Source organism: Cynara cardunculus (assembly GCF_001531365.2).
Source record: "Cynara cardunculus var. scolymus isolate 2C chromosome LG 15, CcrdV1, whole genome shotgun sequence".
Lineage (NCBI taxonomy): Eukaryota > Viridiplantae > Streptophyta > Magnoliopsida > Asterales > Asteraceae > Cynara > Cynara cardunculus.
This window is the reverse complement of record NC_037542.1, coordinates 9,211,093-9,226,289: the sequence shown is the minus strand read 5'-3', so window position 1 is coordinate 9,226,289 and position 15,197 is coordinate 9,211,093. Positions and strand designations below refer to the sequence as shown.

The 15,197-nt window shown below is 32.3% G+C and overlaps 2 protein-coding genes across 3 annotated transcripts; one reads left to right on the top strand and one right to left on the bottom strand.

Moving 5' to 3' along the window:
- Window positions 1-7,530: 7,530 nt before the first annotated feature.
- Window positions 7,531-11,378, top strand: LOC112528354 (pre-mRNA-processing factor 17). 2 transcript variants are annotated; one of them, XM_025139372.1, is made up of 2 exons: window positions 7,532-9,333; window positions 11,106-11,378. In XM_025139372.1, the coding sequence occupies exons 1-2, from the start codon at window positions 7,571-7,573 to the stop codon at window positions 11,110-11,112; spliced, it is 1,770 nt and encodes a 589-aa protein (XP_024995140.1). In that variant the 5' UTR covers window positions 7,532-7,570; the 3' UTR covers window positions 11,113-11,378. The 2 variants fall into 2 exon arrangements, with proteins under 2 accessions (XP_024995141.1, XP_024995140.1); XM_025139373.1 differs by lacking the exon at window positions 11,106-11,378 and having other exon boundaries at window positions 7,531-9,337.
- A 1,950-nt stretch (window positions 11,379-13,328) lies between these two features.
- On the bottom strand, window positions 13,329-15,019 carry LOC112528499 (serine/threonine-protein kinase STY13-like). Its single transcript, XM_025139529.1, has 6 exons — window positions 14,818-15,019; window positions 14,499-14,617; window positions 14,212-14,390; window positions 13,949-14,126; window positions 13,726-13,854; window positions 13,329-13,529 (listed from the first exon to the last, which is right to left on the bottom strand). The coding sequence occupies exons 1-6, from the start codon at window positions 15,017-15,019 to the stop codon at window positions 13,329-13,331; spliced, it is 1,008 nt and encodes a 335-aa protein (XP_024995297.1).
- Window positions 15,020-15,197: the final 178 nt, after the last annotated feature.

Below are 15,197 nucleotides of genomic sequence, written 5' to 3'. Positions count from 1 at the left end.
ATTACAAAGTTTGATATAATAAAAGATTGATATATAAGACTTATTACTAAATAATTTTATATATATATATATATATATATATGGGGAGCGATCAAATAAAAACCACTCAATTTGTAAAAACCGTAAAAACCTTATTCCACCAATCATAATTTTTCATTTTGTTCATTTTTTTTGTAATTATGAGAGGTTGATTAATCATTTTTATTATGGAGGTTGTTAATCATGGATATTATCATCTTCATTATTTTAATTTTAGAGAAATACATGAAACAGTTTCATTAAAATTTCATTAAGTAATATATAAAACAATTTCATAACCATATATGAAACAACTTCATAAAAAAAAGTATTATATGAAACAATTTCATGAAAAAATTTCATAAGATTAAACAATGAAATCGATGAATGAGAGTAGTTTTTAAGGTTTTTACAAATTGGAGTGGTTTTCATTTGATCGTTTCTCTCTCTCTATATATATATATATATATTAAAAGAACAACCAATAATGATAAGGTGGATTCATATATCAAAGGTAATATTGATTCTTATTAATTTGATATATAAATATAATTATCGATTCATTTAGCTAACTTCAGTAATTTTAAAAAAGATTATTGTCACCATCATTTAACTAACTTCAGTAATTTTAAAAAAGATTATTGTCACCATGCAACGCATGGTGTCAAACACTAGTTAGTATAAAATAGAAACTTTTAGAACGTTGTTATATTAATTGATAAAAAATATTAATTATTCATGACGTCAAATAACAATTAAATCAGATTTTGTTTTATTTTATTACATTTTACCCTTTTGGTAAGAGTTTAATAAAAAAAATTCTATATTTGAACGTCAACGGTTATTATAAAAACACAAACACTTAGGTGGTGTCTGTTTTTTAAGAGGTATTGAAGTCTGATTTCTAAAAGGAGGTCATGAAGTCTGAAATCTGGATCAGTAAGATTGTTTGTTTTTACGTCTGAAGTCTAAAATCTGAATCAGTCAAACTAGTGTAAAAATATAAAAGATAATATATGTTTTTACAAAAGTATAAAAAATGAATAGTTTTTACTAACAAATCTTTTTCAGCCCCCAAAATATGACTCATGTGATAGAGCACGAATTATGATTAAAAGGTATTAAGAGACATATTTACCACTTAAATTTTCAGAGGACATTTAGAGTTTTCAAACTCTTATTTTTAAAATAAAACAAATGTTCTTAATACTCAAACGTCTGAATAAATTTCATAGGTATTAAAAGTAATCTGATTCACATTATTTTAAAAATTATATTCTAAACAAGATGCATAAAAATAGTTATAACTATATGCCAATATATAAAATTTTCTATTTATAACAATACATACTTTTAAGTGGGTTTATTTAAGTTCTTTCTGCTCTAAATAAAATGGACTACAATAGAGGTGGCATTGAGTTGGACTCGTTTTAAGTTCTTGATATTTTTTAGGCTTTCAACGATATGGGAAAAGGGGTTCTCAATAAGTAATGATATTTTTTAATATATTATATTTATCATCAGAAGTAATATTGAATTCATATAAAACAGTTTTTCCGAGTATTCCTAGATGCAAAATCAATCAATATTCATTCTTAAATTAATATTATCTACTAGAACATTTTTATTTAGCATCGTCAATTTGTTTTATCATCAAAAACATCTTATGATATATTTCTGGTACATAGAATGACACACAAAGTTGAGTTTTCTGATTTTCGAGTGACATTATGTAAATCAATGTGAATATGTTGGTTTTTCATGTCACCTCATGTTAATGTTTTTTAACACCATTTTAAAATTTTATATTATATTTTCGAATTTGGGAAGATTAACACAATTTTGAACTTTTATATTACGTTTTCGAATTTAGGAAAAAAAGAAAAGAATGAGAAAGGAAAAGCAAAATAAAGGAAAAAGAAAAAAATAAAAATTTTATTTGTGTATTTAATAGATGAGAGAGGAAGAAAAAAGAATGAAATAAAAATAAATTTTGATATAATTTTTTTCTTTACTTTTCATATTATTTCTCTATAAAAATCTCGAGAACAAAATATTTTTCTTTCTCAATTAATTTTCTCTCTTTCCTACCTAAAAGAAGACTAAAAAAACCTAGCGTTAAGGTTGAAACAAACTTTTCTAGAATCATCAATATTATAAATTAAAATACTCATGCTGGTGATAGTTTGAAATCTTATTTTTCTTTTAGAGATATAAGATTACATAAGATTTATGCACTCGATATTATATAATAAAGAACAATTATGAAAAAACAATTATAGTTTTATTATTCTAAATATAAATATGAGTTGCACCCTCTCGTATGGTTGGTAATTTTTTCAAAAGATGAGGGTTTTATTAGCTAATAACAAAAAATATATATTATATTTTAATATAAAAATAGAATTCACAAGATGATGGAATAATCAAAAGAATCGACCGGAGATAAATTATTTTGAAGCAAGTAGTTTTAGACGTCGGTTTTAGATAAAAAAAAACTTAAAAAAAAACATTAAATAATATTATATAATGAACGACAAATTAACCTTTTTATGTATTTTTTTTCTCCAATATATTTAATTCATACATGTTTGGGTCTTTAATAGTTAAAGTAGTACCAAGATCTTTTCTGGTCCTATTATTTTTTATGTCTCTTTTATTTACTAATTTTTTTGAACTACTATTATATATACTAAAAAAATTTGGGTCCATAAACACCCAACCCGCCCTCCCCCAGGAACGACCATGTATAATACACTTCAGCTTCAAAACTAAAGTACGTATAAACACAACTCTAAAACTATGTATAAAAGGTTTATTATATAAAATTTAGGAGTTGTTCACCAAATATTTGTTGGGTAAGTGTTTACCGAATGTCAGTCTAGATCCGTTTTTGATATTTCATAGGACTTGAGCKAGATGTAAAAAGGGGCACTCAATAAGTAAGAAAAAATTTTGATATATTGTTATCATCATAAATAACATTAAATTCAAAAATACAAGTGATTCATATAAACTGTTTTCCGAGTATTCTAAGATACAAAATCAATCAATAATTATTTATAAATTAATATTATATACCACATCATTTTTACATAGATCGTAAATCGGTTTCAGCGGCAAACACATTCTATGATATACCTTTTAATATAGGAAAAATTGCACTAAAATGGAACCAACTTTCACCTGATTCCTATTTTGGGGAATCAACTTTCAAAATCGTCATTTTTGGGAACCAACTTTCACTTGATTYCTATTTTGGGGAACCAACTTTCAAAATCGTCATTTTGGGGAACCAACTTGCATCTGATTCCTATTTTGGGAAACCAACTTGCAAAATAATTATAGAAAAATAACTAAAATTCATTTCTTTTCAAAAATTAATGCAATAAAATCTATTTTTCATTTCAAATCTCGTTTTTTTAAATTCAGATATCAAATTGAAGATTTTTCGAAAAAAATCCAAATTACCACGATAAAAATTGTTTTTTACTAATGCAATAAAAAAATCAATTTAATAGAAAAAAATTAATTGATGCAATAAAAAATAAATATTAAATATCACATTCAAGATTTTTATATCTAACCAATTTGTGTCGATATTAAAGTTTAAATCAAATTTGGCAAATCCAACCAAAAGTTTGATAGAGACCCTTAAATTATCTGTTACATGTTCAACAGATCAATCAGATCCTTAAATAAACAAAAAGTTCGATAGAGACCTCTAAATGACGATTTTAAAAGTTGATTCTCCAAAATAGGAATCAGATGAAAGTTTGTTCCATTTTGGTGTAATTTTCCCATTTTTCTATAATTATTTTGCAAGTTTGTTCCCCAAAATAGGAATTAGATGCAAGTTGGTTCCCCAAAATGACGATTTTGAAAGTTGGCTCCCCAAAATAGGAATCAGGTGAAAGTTGGTTCCCCAAAATGACGATTTTGAAAGTTCGTTCCCCAAAATAGGAATCATGTGAAAGTTGGTTCCATTTTGGTGCAATTTTCCTTTTAATATATAGATTGACATCATTTAGGGTCGCAATGTTGATTATTTAGAATAACACTTTATGTAAGTCAATGTAAAGCAATTGGGTTTCCATGTCACAACTTGTCAATATTTTTATCATCATTTTAAACTTTTAGGGTCAAAACAAACTTTTTGTAAACCATCAATCTTATGGTCAAAAGCACATATTGTTTATAGCTTGAAGGTTAATAATGTATGAAAAAACAAGAGTAGCTTTGAAATCCTAAATATAGATATAAGTTGGATCGTGTTGTATGGTTGATAATTTTTTCAAAAAATAAGGGTTTTCTTAAAGCATATCCAATGCAAAGTTCTTATTAACAAAAAAACGTAGTGGTTTATAAGAACTAACATTATGGAGAGGTTCTTATAAGAACCTTATACCCTCTAGATGTTTGAACAAGAATTTTGATTTTTACCATGAAGTTTGCGAGAAATAATATTTTCTTTATTTTTTATTTTAGTTTCTTGACTTTATACTTATTAATATATATTATTATAATAATTATTAATGTTGAAAGAATTAATGGGACCCACAAAAATATGTTCCTACAAGAGCATCTCGAACAATGGGTTCATGCTATGACATGGAAAGTTTATGGACCAAATTTGGAAGTCCATGCCATTGAAGAGTAGACGTTTATGGTCACATAGGATTAGGCATGGCAATGGGGCGAGTTTTGTAATCCCCGGCCCTGGCCCCGGTTTATAGGAACGTCCCCCGGCCCCGGTTCCCGACGGGTACGGGGATTATTATCTTGTCCCCGATCAAATCTCTAACAATCCCCGTAAATAGTATCATTTAGTTTGATTATACCGGGGATCCCTGGTCCTGACCCCGTCCTTGGTTTGAGTAATATCCCCCGTCCCCGATTTGTGTCTATCGGGGATCCCCGGGTCCCGTTTTAGCGGGGAATCCCCATCCCCATTCAGGTTGGGTGAACCGGGTTTCCCACCGGGTCGGGACAAATCACCATCCCTACATAGGACGAAGCAGTTCCTATGAGAGGACCGCTTCTTTCCTTGGATTAGTGGGGTCCACTCGTTAGATAATAATAAAAATATTAGAAATTTATATTTTTAGTTTTTTATTTATTAAATTAATTAATCTTAATCAGAAAAACAGTTAAAAATTATAAAAAAAGTTGTATTTGATTACCTATAATTATTAAAAAAAATTAAATTTTATTGTTATTTAAGCTTATTGCAATTTTAAATTATTGTTATCTTAACTCATCGTAATTTAATTATTCTTAATTTTAAATTATTGATATTTTAACTTATTATAATATTTAATTATTATCTTTTAATTATAATAAATAATTTTTATTTGTTTAATTTTATTATTGTAATTTTTTATTATATAAACCAAGAACCGGTTTATGATTGGAAGTGAAAAATTTATAAAATGTGTAGGAAAGAGAAAATTGATATGACGAGTTATGAACCTCTAAAGAGGTCTATGACAGTGGATGCTCTAAGAACTACCATTGTGGACTTTTTAAGAAAGTTCTTGATTTGATGAGTTGGCAACAAAAAAAGTATAAAAATAAGGTTCTCATAGGAATCTCAATTGAAGATGCTCTCTTAATAACAAGAATCTATATATTCAAGAGCATCTCCAACAAAGGTCCTTTTTGCACTTTTTGATGTCCCTCATCTCCAACTTATCAAATTAAGAACTCTCTTAAAAGTGCACATTGTAGTCCTCATAATAACCTCCTTTTTGTGGGTGTCATTGATTTTTTCAACATCAATAATAATTATAAAATAAAAAAGATAGAATAAAAGACTAGGAAAATGCCACCTGTCAAAAACTTTAGGTAAGAACCTAAAGAGCATAAGGTTCTTATAAGAAGTCTCCACAATTATAACTCCTACAAGCGCTTCAAGTTTTGCTAAAAAGAACCTTGCATGTATATGCTCTAATACAAACATAGATTTCATGCGAATGAAATAATCAAAAGAGTCCGTGGGAGATGAATGATAGAGAATATATCATTTTTTTTAGTCAAAGTAGTTTTAGACTTTAGTAACAGATAAAAAAAACTTAGAGAAACAATAACAATACTATAAAATGAACAACCAATTACTTTTTACATATTTTCTTCTGAACGTAATTAATTGATAATTGTTTGGGCGTATATGGACTTATTTGGAGTTCTTGTTTGTTCTTCAATAATTAATCTAAACCAATTCAAATATGAAAATTAGATTTTATTGTATAAACTTATTCAATACATTGTGGTGATTCAAATGTGTAACAACACAAAATAATTGAAAATATGATTGAAGTAAATTGTAAAAAAATATGAAGTTGGTATAAAAAAATATTTAAGTAAGAATGTTATGTTAGACATGATAAGTTCAATGGACACTAAATGTCTGTTTACCCAAATGCTTACTCGGTAAGTGTTTACCGATACGAGCAACACTATAATTTATTTTGATGCGTAAGATTTTAGTATATCAAAATGTATCGAATGCAACAATTTACGAGGTAAACACTTACCTGAGAAAGAGTCGTCATCTTCACTTACAGGGTAAGACTCTCCATCATTCTCATCGTTCTTACCCGGTAAGATTCTTGGCCTTTGTCATGCTCTTCTAATAAGGAAATTTATCCGGTAAGCACTTACCAAGTAAGCATTTAGTACACGACCCTTAAATATTATTAGGGACCAAAGTTTGGATGCTCATTTATTAACTAGGAGGACCTATTTTGCCAAAAGGCAAAACTATTGTATTTGAATTCGGGGAAGAAAATATTGTTTTTGAGTGCTCGATTTGTTACCAAAATGAAGGAAATTAGATTTGTTTTGAGTGCTCGATTTGTTACCAAAACGAAGGAAATTAGATTGCATTTGATTAATATTCAAGTTAAGAGAGGATTTCAAGGGACTGTTTATCAAACACTTATCCAATAAAGATTTATCGATAAAATTTAACACTATTATTTTTACTTAGCATATTACTTACTTGTAATCTTAAAATTTAAGTAATATATATTAATAAACAGTACTTCATGCATAAAAAATTGTTTTTAAATTTTTTTGTCAAATGCTTTATAATATAATATAGATATAGATAATTTTTATAAGAATGATAATGTTTAGAATTCAATAATTATCATAATTAAAATGAGATGTTTATCATGTATTTAATTATATTTATCTATAATTAGTTATACGAATTCAAAAATAGAGCTTTAATAAATTATACTTACACATAATATACTTGTAATATTGAATTTAGTTAATATACATTAATAAACAGTACTTCATACATAAAAAAATGATTTTTAAGAATTTTTATCAAATGATATATTAAAATATAAATTAGTTAAAGGTTATATGGAAATAATATTTATATGGAAATGATATTTTATTTTATCAATCATCGGTTGTACCTCTTTGAATCCTAAAAGTCCCAACGAGTATATAACATAGGAAGGGTGTTGGCTGTTCGGCTTTGGAGATTTATCTCAGATTTAAATTCTAGGGTTTCTTCTATTCTTCTTCGTCTTTCATGGATCTATTGCAGGCATACAAAGACAAGAACGCCGACGACGGCGAGGATCAACGGATGTCCGATGACTCATCACCGGACTCATCCCCTCCACGTCTATCTATAGCACCGAAATCTGCCGCTCCAAAAGTCGACGACACCATGCTTTCCCTCACCGTTGCTGAGGCCATCGCCAACAAATCTCTAACCAAACCCCTCGACCCCACGCAACACGTGGTTTCCTTCAACCCGACCTACGATCAGCTCTGGGCACCAATCCAAGGCCCCGCACATCCTTATGCAAAAGATGGCATTGCTCAAGGTATGCGTAATCACAAACTAGGGTTTGTAGAAAATGCTGCGATTGAGCCCTTTGTCTTTGACGAACAGTATAATACTTTTTATAAATACGGTTATGCTGCTGATCCCTCTGCCTCGGCTGGGTATAATTATGTTGGGGATTTGGATGCTTTGAAGCGAAACGATGCGATTTCGGTGTATAATATACCACAACATGAGCAGAAAAAGAGGAAGCTTGAGAAGAAGAAGGAAGCTTTGGAGAAGGAGGAGGGTGACGCGGAGGAGGTGGATGAGGTAGAGGTTCAAAATCCGGCGAGTGATTCTTGGCTGCTGAGGAACAGGAAGAGTCCATGGGCTGGAAAGAAAGAAGGGTTGCAGGGTGAATTGAGTGAAGAACAAAAGAAGTACGCCGAGGATTATGCCAAAAAGAAAGGTGAGGAGAGAGATGGGAATAAAGACAAGGGTGAGGCTATGTCAGATAAGAGCACGTTTCATGGGAAAGAGGAGAAGGATTATCAAGGTAGGTCTTGGATTGCACCTCCTAAAGATGCCAAAGCCTCGAATGATCATTGTTATATACCAAAGAGATTGGTGCATACCTGGAGTGGTCACACGAAGGGTGTTTCAGCTATTCGGTTCTTCCCTAAGCATGGTCACTTGATTTTGTCAGCTGGGATGGATAGCAAGGTGAAGATATGGGACGTATTCAATTCGGGCAAGTGTATGAGGACTTATATGGGGCACTCTAAGGCGGTTCGTGATATATCCTTTTGTAATGATGGATCTAAATTTTTGACTGCTGGGTATGACAAGAATATCAAGTATTGGGATACTGAAACAGGGCAGGTGATATCAACGTTTTCGACAGGGAAGATACCGTATGTGGTTAAGTTGAATCCGGATGATGATAAGCAAAATATTCTTTTAGCAGGTATGAGTGATAAGAAGATTGTTCAATGGGATGTAAACACTGGGCAAATTACTCAGGAGTATGATCAACATTTGGGTGCAGTGAATACAATAACATTTGTTGATAATAACAGAAGATTTGTCACTTCTAGTGATGATAAATCTCTTCGTGTATGGGAATTTGGTATTCCTGTTGTTATAAAGTATATAAGTGAACCTCATATGCACTCTATGCCATCTATTTCACTTCATCCCAATGGAAACTGGTTGGCAGCACAGAGTTTGGATAATCAGATTCTAATCTATAGCACTAGGGAGAGATTTCAGCTCAACAAGAAAAAGAGGTTTGCTGGGCATATTGTGGCTGGGTATGCTTGCCAAGTGAATTTCTCACCAGATGGCCGCTTTGTCATGTCTGGGGATGGTGAAGGTAAATGCTGGTTTTGGGATTGGAAGAGTTGCAAAGTCTTCAGAACTCTCAAGTGCCACGATGGAGTTTGCATTGGTGCTGAGTGGCATCCATTGGAACAAAGTAAAGTTGCTACATGTGGATGGGACGGCTTGATCAAATACTGGTAAGAATCTTCATTTTTGTCTCATCAATTATAAGTATCTAGACTACAAACATAAAATGTTCAAATTTTACATATACATGATCATAAAGGCTACCCCCCTGCCCCCACACGGGATTGGGACTAACATTTTTTAAAATGTAAGATTGGCTTCTAATATACATCCACAAATTTAAACCTGAAGAGGCTAGCACTTTTAAGGTTGCCATAACATAGATCTTGCAAGTTAACTGTTATGGTGTTTGGTTTGATGTGATAGAAGTATTGGAGGATTCCACAATATCTTATCTGGTTGCCACTTGCCACAAAACATCAATGTGTTGTTAGGTGTTCAATATTAAGGCCAACCTAAACCTTTTCCCTGGAAATAGTTATCCATACACTGATAATGAGTGTATGGATTCTCATGGAGTGCGGATCCATGGTGTACCCCCTGGACTCCCATGATCATATCAGTAGATTAAAAACTGCATGTGCATTGGATCTCACCTCAACTACCCAATCTACCCCTCCGAGGAAATTTGATTTATACTAGCCTTGCATCTTCTTTTTCTTGTGATTCCTTGGTATGTATGATAAATTCTAGATGCTAGTTGTCTTGGAGCTGAAGATACAGGACAGCATTACAGCAACATAACTTCTTGTTTGATTCCTTTCATCTTCTTTTTCCTACTCAATCACGATCAACCCTTATTCTTTGAACTTAATAGTAGCCTACATCATACTGTTTGACATAGAATTCTAGTACTTAAAAGCGTGATAAATATAAATGAAGAAGCATTAAACTATAAATTCATGATAAGCTACGTAGGATCCATAATAACCTACTATGGTGTTGTGCTGGGTCCTGGCAAAGACAATTATGGCCATGGAATACATTGTGGAAGACATGTAATGCAGAGCAGTTAATTATGTCTTATTGGTATGATCAGTAAAAATGCCTAATTTGTATTAGACTAGTGGTATGTTCTAAATGATTATCTTCTAACCCTACGGCATCTAGTACCTTCCAAAGCTCAAAGGACTAGGTGTCATATGTCCGCTGTTTGTGGATGATGATAGTGTGTGGATTAGTGAGACCTGATTATAAATGCTGTAGTCATGTAAAATGTGCTATAAAATCCAATTGTTGCAACTAGTTAGGATAGCAAAGAAGATTATAGCTCACAGGACTAGGTGTCATATGTCCGCTGTTTGTGGATGATGATGGTGTGTGGATTAGTGAGCTCTGATTATAAATGCTGTAGTCATGTAAAAATGTGCTAGCAACTAGTTAGGATAGAAAAGGAGATTATGTAAAGTTGGATGGTGCATCAGAATTGATGTCAAAAATGTATCTCAGAATTCTCATAACAAGTCTTCTTCAGGTGTTCTGTTTTGGGGGGGGGGGGATCTACTGAAATTGACATGCAAGTTTATCTTTGATTTGTGGTCGAAGTAGTTTTTTTTGAGGCTTAAGATTGTTAGATTTAGAGGGAAAGGGGTAATATACAAGTACGTTACTTTAAACTTTTGAAAATAACCTGTTTGCTTCTTTTCTTGAAGAAACTATCCATGATAAGTAGAAAGCAGCAAGTTTTCTTTCTATATTACATCTGTGTAGACATGTGACTATACTAAAAGTCCCGATTTCATCTCCCATATGCATCTCATTTCACTTGCTGGCTTTTGCTAGCAAGAAAAACGTTGAATCCACCCTGTTGTCACTTACATGTTACCTTTATGATATCAACAACCAACAAGAATCTAACTCTTAAGTTATTTATGGGTTGCAGGGACTAGTTCTTGGCGAATGTTTCATCATACCGTTTCGGTTACTTACTAAAGCTTCGTTAGAGCTTGCAAACCCAACAGCTGTAAAAGGGAATCCGGAGTTTTTCCAGAAGCAACGAGGCGAAAGGGTCCAAGTTGTCAACTGTATCATGAATGTAGCTGATAGGAATAGGTTACAACTTGTGTTTTACTTCAAACTGCATTGTCTTTTATATGGTTTTGAGGCCATGCTTGTGGTAACAACTTTTGTAATTTATTGGGTGGTTCTGTTTCTGGAAGTCCAAAGGGAGTGATGATCATATAGTATATTATTATGTTTCATGTTAGATACTGTTTTTATGGAATCATTTCTAGATTAATGAGCAGCTGAGATACTTGAATTTTGTTGGATTTAGCTGCTACATTCCATCAATTTTTGCTGGTTCAAGGTTACAATGTTGTACCAAACCAACCACAAGGGTGGTGCATGATTGGTTTGAGTTTGGCTCCAAAGGTTAAAAGTATCAGGAGGTCCTAGGTTCAAATCCAAGGAGAAATAAAAATCCTTTTGTGGCCGAGGTTCAAATGCGGTGATTCCGGGCTATCTGCAAAGCAGGTGGTCGTTCTGGGATTAGTCGGTTCGCATAGTGGGTTGGATATCCAGGTTAATAAAAAAAATGTTGTACCAAACTAAATACCAATTATATTCGGTTGATAGTATCATACTCATTATGCAAGTTTGATGGGTACACGATATTAGAAGTCTTTGTGCCATGGTAATACCATGGTACTAACCTATTTAATTATATATTTTATTTTTGAATTTTAATGTATTGAATATTAAATATTGTAACTTTATTTTTTTATCATTTTAATGTTTGCAAATTATATTTTTTGCAATTAAAAATCCTAAAAGATTACGTGTTGTTTGCAAAATCAAATGTCACTTAAAATTTGTACAACGGGACAAGTTTTTATATATGTAACTTGAAATTTGTACAAAATTAATACCAATGTCGAAAAAAGCTGGTATCAATTATATGTAGTTTGTTGGATCACAGTAAATTTTTTTATATATGTATTATAATTGGTTGATATGGTATTCGAAAGAAAAAAATTTGGTACCATACAAAAAATTGGGTTTTTCACTTTTACTTTTTGGAGCATTATCTACTGGTATGCCAAGGATTGTTGATCAATTAAGGTCCGAATCCAAATGGGTTAGTGACGGATTAGCGAGGGAAAATTCGTCGCTAAAAGTCCCTCCTAATCTTCGTTGATCCGTCGTTGAAAGTTTCCCTCGCTAATCTGTCACTAAAAGTTCTCCTCGCTGATTCGTCGCTGAAAGGTTCCCTCGTTGATCCGTCGCTGATAGCATTACCTACAAGAATTTTGACCGACGGACTATCAACGACAGATCAAGAAAACATGAAGGACCGATGATCGGTTAAGGCCTGGATTCGAAGCCGGATAAAATATTCCATACGAAAACACATGTGGAAAAATATTGTTTAGCAATGAAGACCACAACGGATTTGGTTCAAATGCAACTTGTTAAAAAAAGGATTCACTCGGTTTAAGCCTCTAAAACGACATATTGATAGAGTAAGACAGTGAAATTATTGAACATAGATTGCTGCATGAAGACATGTTGACAGACAGTTACAGAAAATATATTTGACCTTGCTAGAGTGATGGTGGAAACAAGAAAACCATCTTATGTTCGCTTTAGTCTATCGATTATTAAAGCTAACATTGGTTTTCCGTGTTATAAACCAGTTCAAAGATGTTCTCTTTTCTCACTGAAGTTTGTGACGTAAAATTCGAGATGATTTTGCATGTAACTTTTGTTTCTAAAAAGAAAGGGTTGTCAATGTCACAAATGAAAATGTAATGAATTGTCTTCAAAAGATAGAAAACATGTAAGGAACAATTTTTTTCATTTAACTTTTATTTCATTCAACGTCATTGTTCCCCTCGTTAAATAAATACGGAAGATAAATATTTAGGAGACCGATTTAATTGTGGAAAATCGCCATTTAAGTAAATTTTCCTAAATTAAATGGTAGTGGAAACAAAAAACGAGAAATGACGTGTCAAAATTTAATTGGAGGACATAGAAGAAACATGGAAAGGGGTGATTTTTTCCAAAAACCATTTGGCAACAACTACTATATATAGTAATAAAAACGTTACTATAAATACATTCGATCCTACGTATATACGTAATTTCTACAGCTCAATCCCTATCTTCCAAGCTCGAAAAACCCGAAGAACCTGCAACGAGCCTCGTGATCTTCCGACATCGTTTCGGATTTCCCAATTTCTTCTAACTCGACCACCACGTCTTTCATCGCGGGCCTCTTTCGTGGGTCTGTGTCCCAGCATCGCTCCATCAATTGAGCCAATGATCTTGGGCAAGTCACGGGTATGCTCGGTCTCAAATACTGTAATTAAACATGTTAAGAGTCTCACATACGTTAAAGCATCATTTTCTCCTCAAATGCTCTTTTAAGAGTAGTTTAATGGGGGTTTCATATATTTTTACATGGTATCAGAGCCAATGTCTATCATCTGTTACATATTTGCCCGTTTAGATCAATTTATACCCAAAACATGACTAATACATACACGAACACACACCTTGTATATATCTGCTGGGATATTGTCTAAATCGAACGTATATGCGAATTCGCAACAATATATCTCCCATAAACATATCCCGAAGCTAAACACGTCGCATTTACACCCATACGGTTTCCTGCTTACCACCTACAAACCCGAATACGATCTTAATTAGATATCGGGATCTTAAGTAATCGAGTAATACTTACGACTTATTAGTTAAGACGAACAGTATTCATACCTCTGGAGCCATATAACTGCGAGTCCCAATCTCACCACTCTGGATCAAGAAATGTTCGAGTGATTCGAAACGTGATTCTCCAAAATCAGCAAGTTTGATGGTATGTTGCTCGTCGATAAGCATGTTTTCTGGCTTCACATCACAATGAATAATTTTTTTGGAATGGAGGTAACACAACCTAAACAAAATAATAAACATCATATTCACATATGAATAATCAATTTCTAAGTTAAAGATTGAGAATTAGGGTTTCGATTGCATACCCTTTAGCAATATCGAGCGCAAATCGAACAACAGTCTTTAAGGGCAGCTTCTTGTTACGGTTCTTCGATAGGTAAGATCGAAGCGATCCCCCTTTTACGTATTCAGATACGATACAAAAGTTGCTTTCTGTTTTCAGTTTCGGTTTCTTGATCGTCATGGACATGGTTGCTCCTATCATCTAAAGTTATAAGATCGACATGTTACCGGTAAAAATCAGTATAAAATATATAAAATTTTGATATATTAAATTAAAAAAAAAATGACCCTAAATTTAAAAGAAACATACCTTCGTTATATTCGGATGATGAAGATTTTTCCATAAATTAACTTCTTTTATAAAATCCATTTTAACGAATTCCATTTTAGCTTCCGTAATCCTCGCATCACCAAAATCAAGAACTTTCACTGATCATAACAGAAAACCAATCAAAACCCTGATAAAAACACATTCAAATCGACGAACAAACAGATCGAACAGTTGTTTAATTCATTAATTTTAGTATTTTTCACACACACACACACACACACACATATATATATATATATATCTATATATGTATGTATATGTATACACACACACATACACGAACAGTGAAGAACATTACCTGCTACAGTTTGGCCTTGATACGATCCCTTATGAACGACGCCAAAAGAACCACGACCAATGATTTTGCCAAGAACAAGCATCGAAGGATCGATAGTTTCCTGCCATTTTTGTTCTTCTTCTTCTCGATGATCAGATTGCAGTGGATTAATGAATGGATGGTGATCATCTTTTCTCCATGAACGAAAGAGTTGCCGGTTCATCATTGTAACACTCCCATTCCGAAGGAAGGGAGGTTACTTCAAAACGTAAYGGAACGCTATATAAAACCTCCAAAATATAGTCTCCAATACAAAATAAAATCTTCCATAACGAAATTGAATATAACCTCAAATAAGATATAAAGGTCTCCAAACAAACTATTTCCAAGAAAAGCTAAAA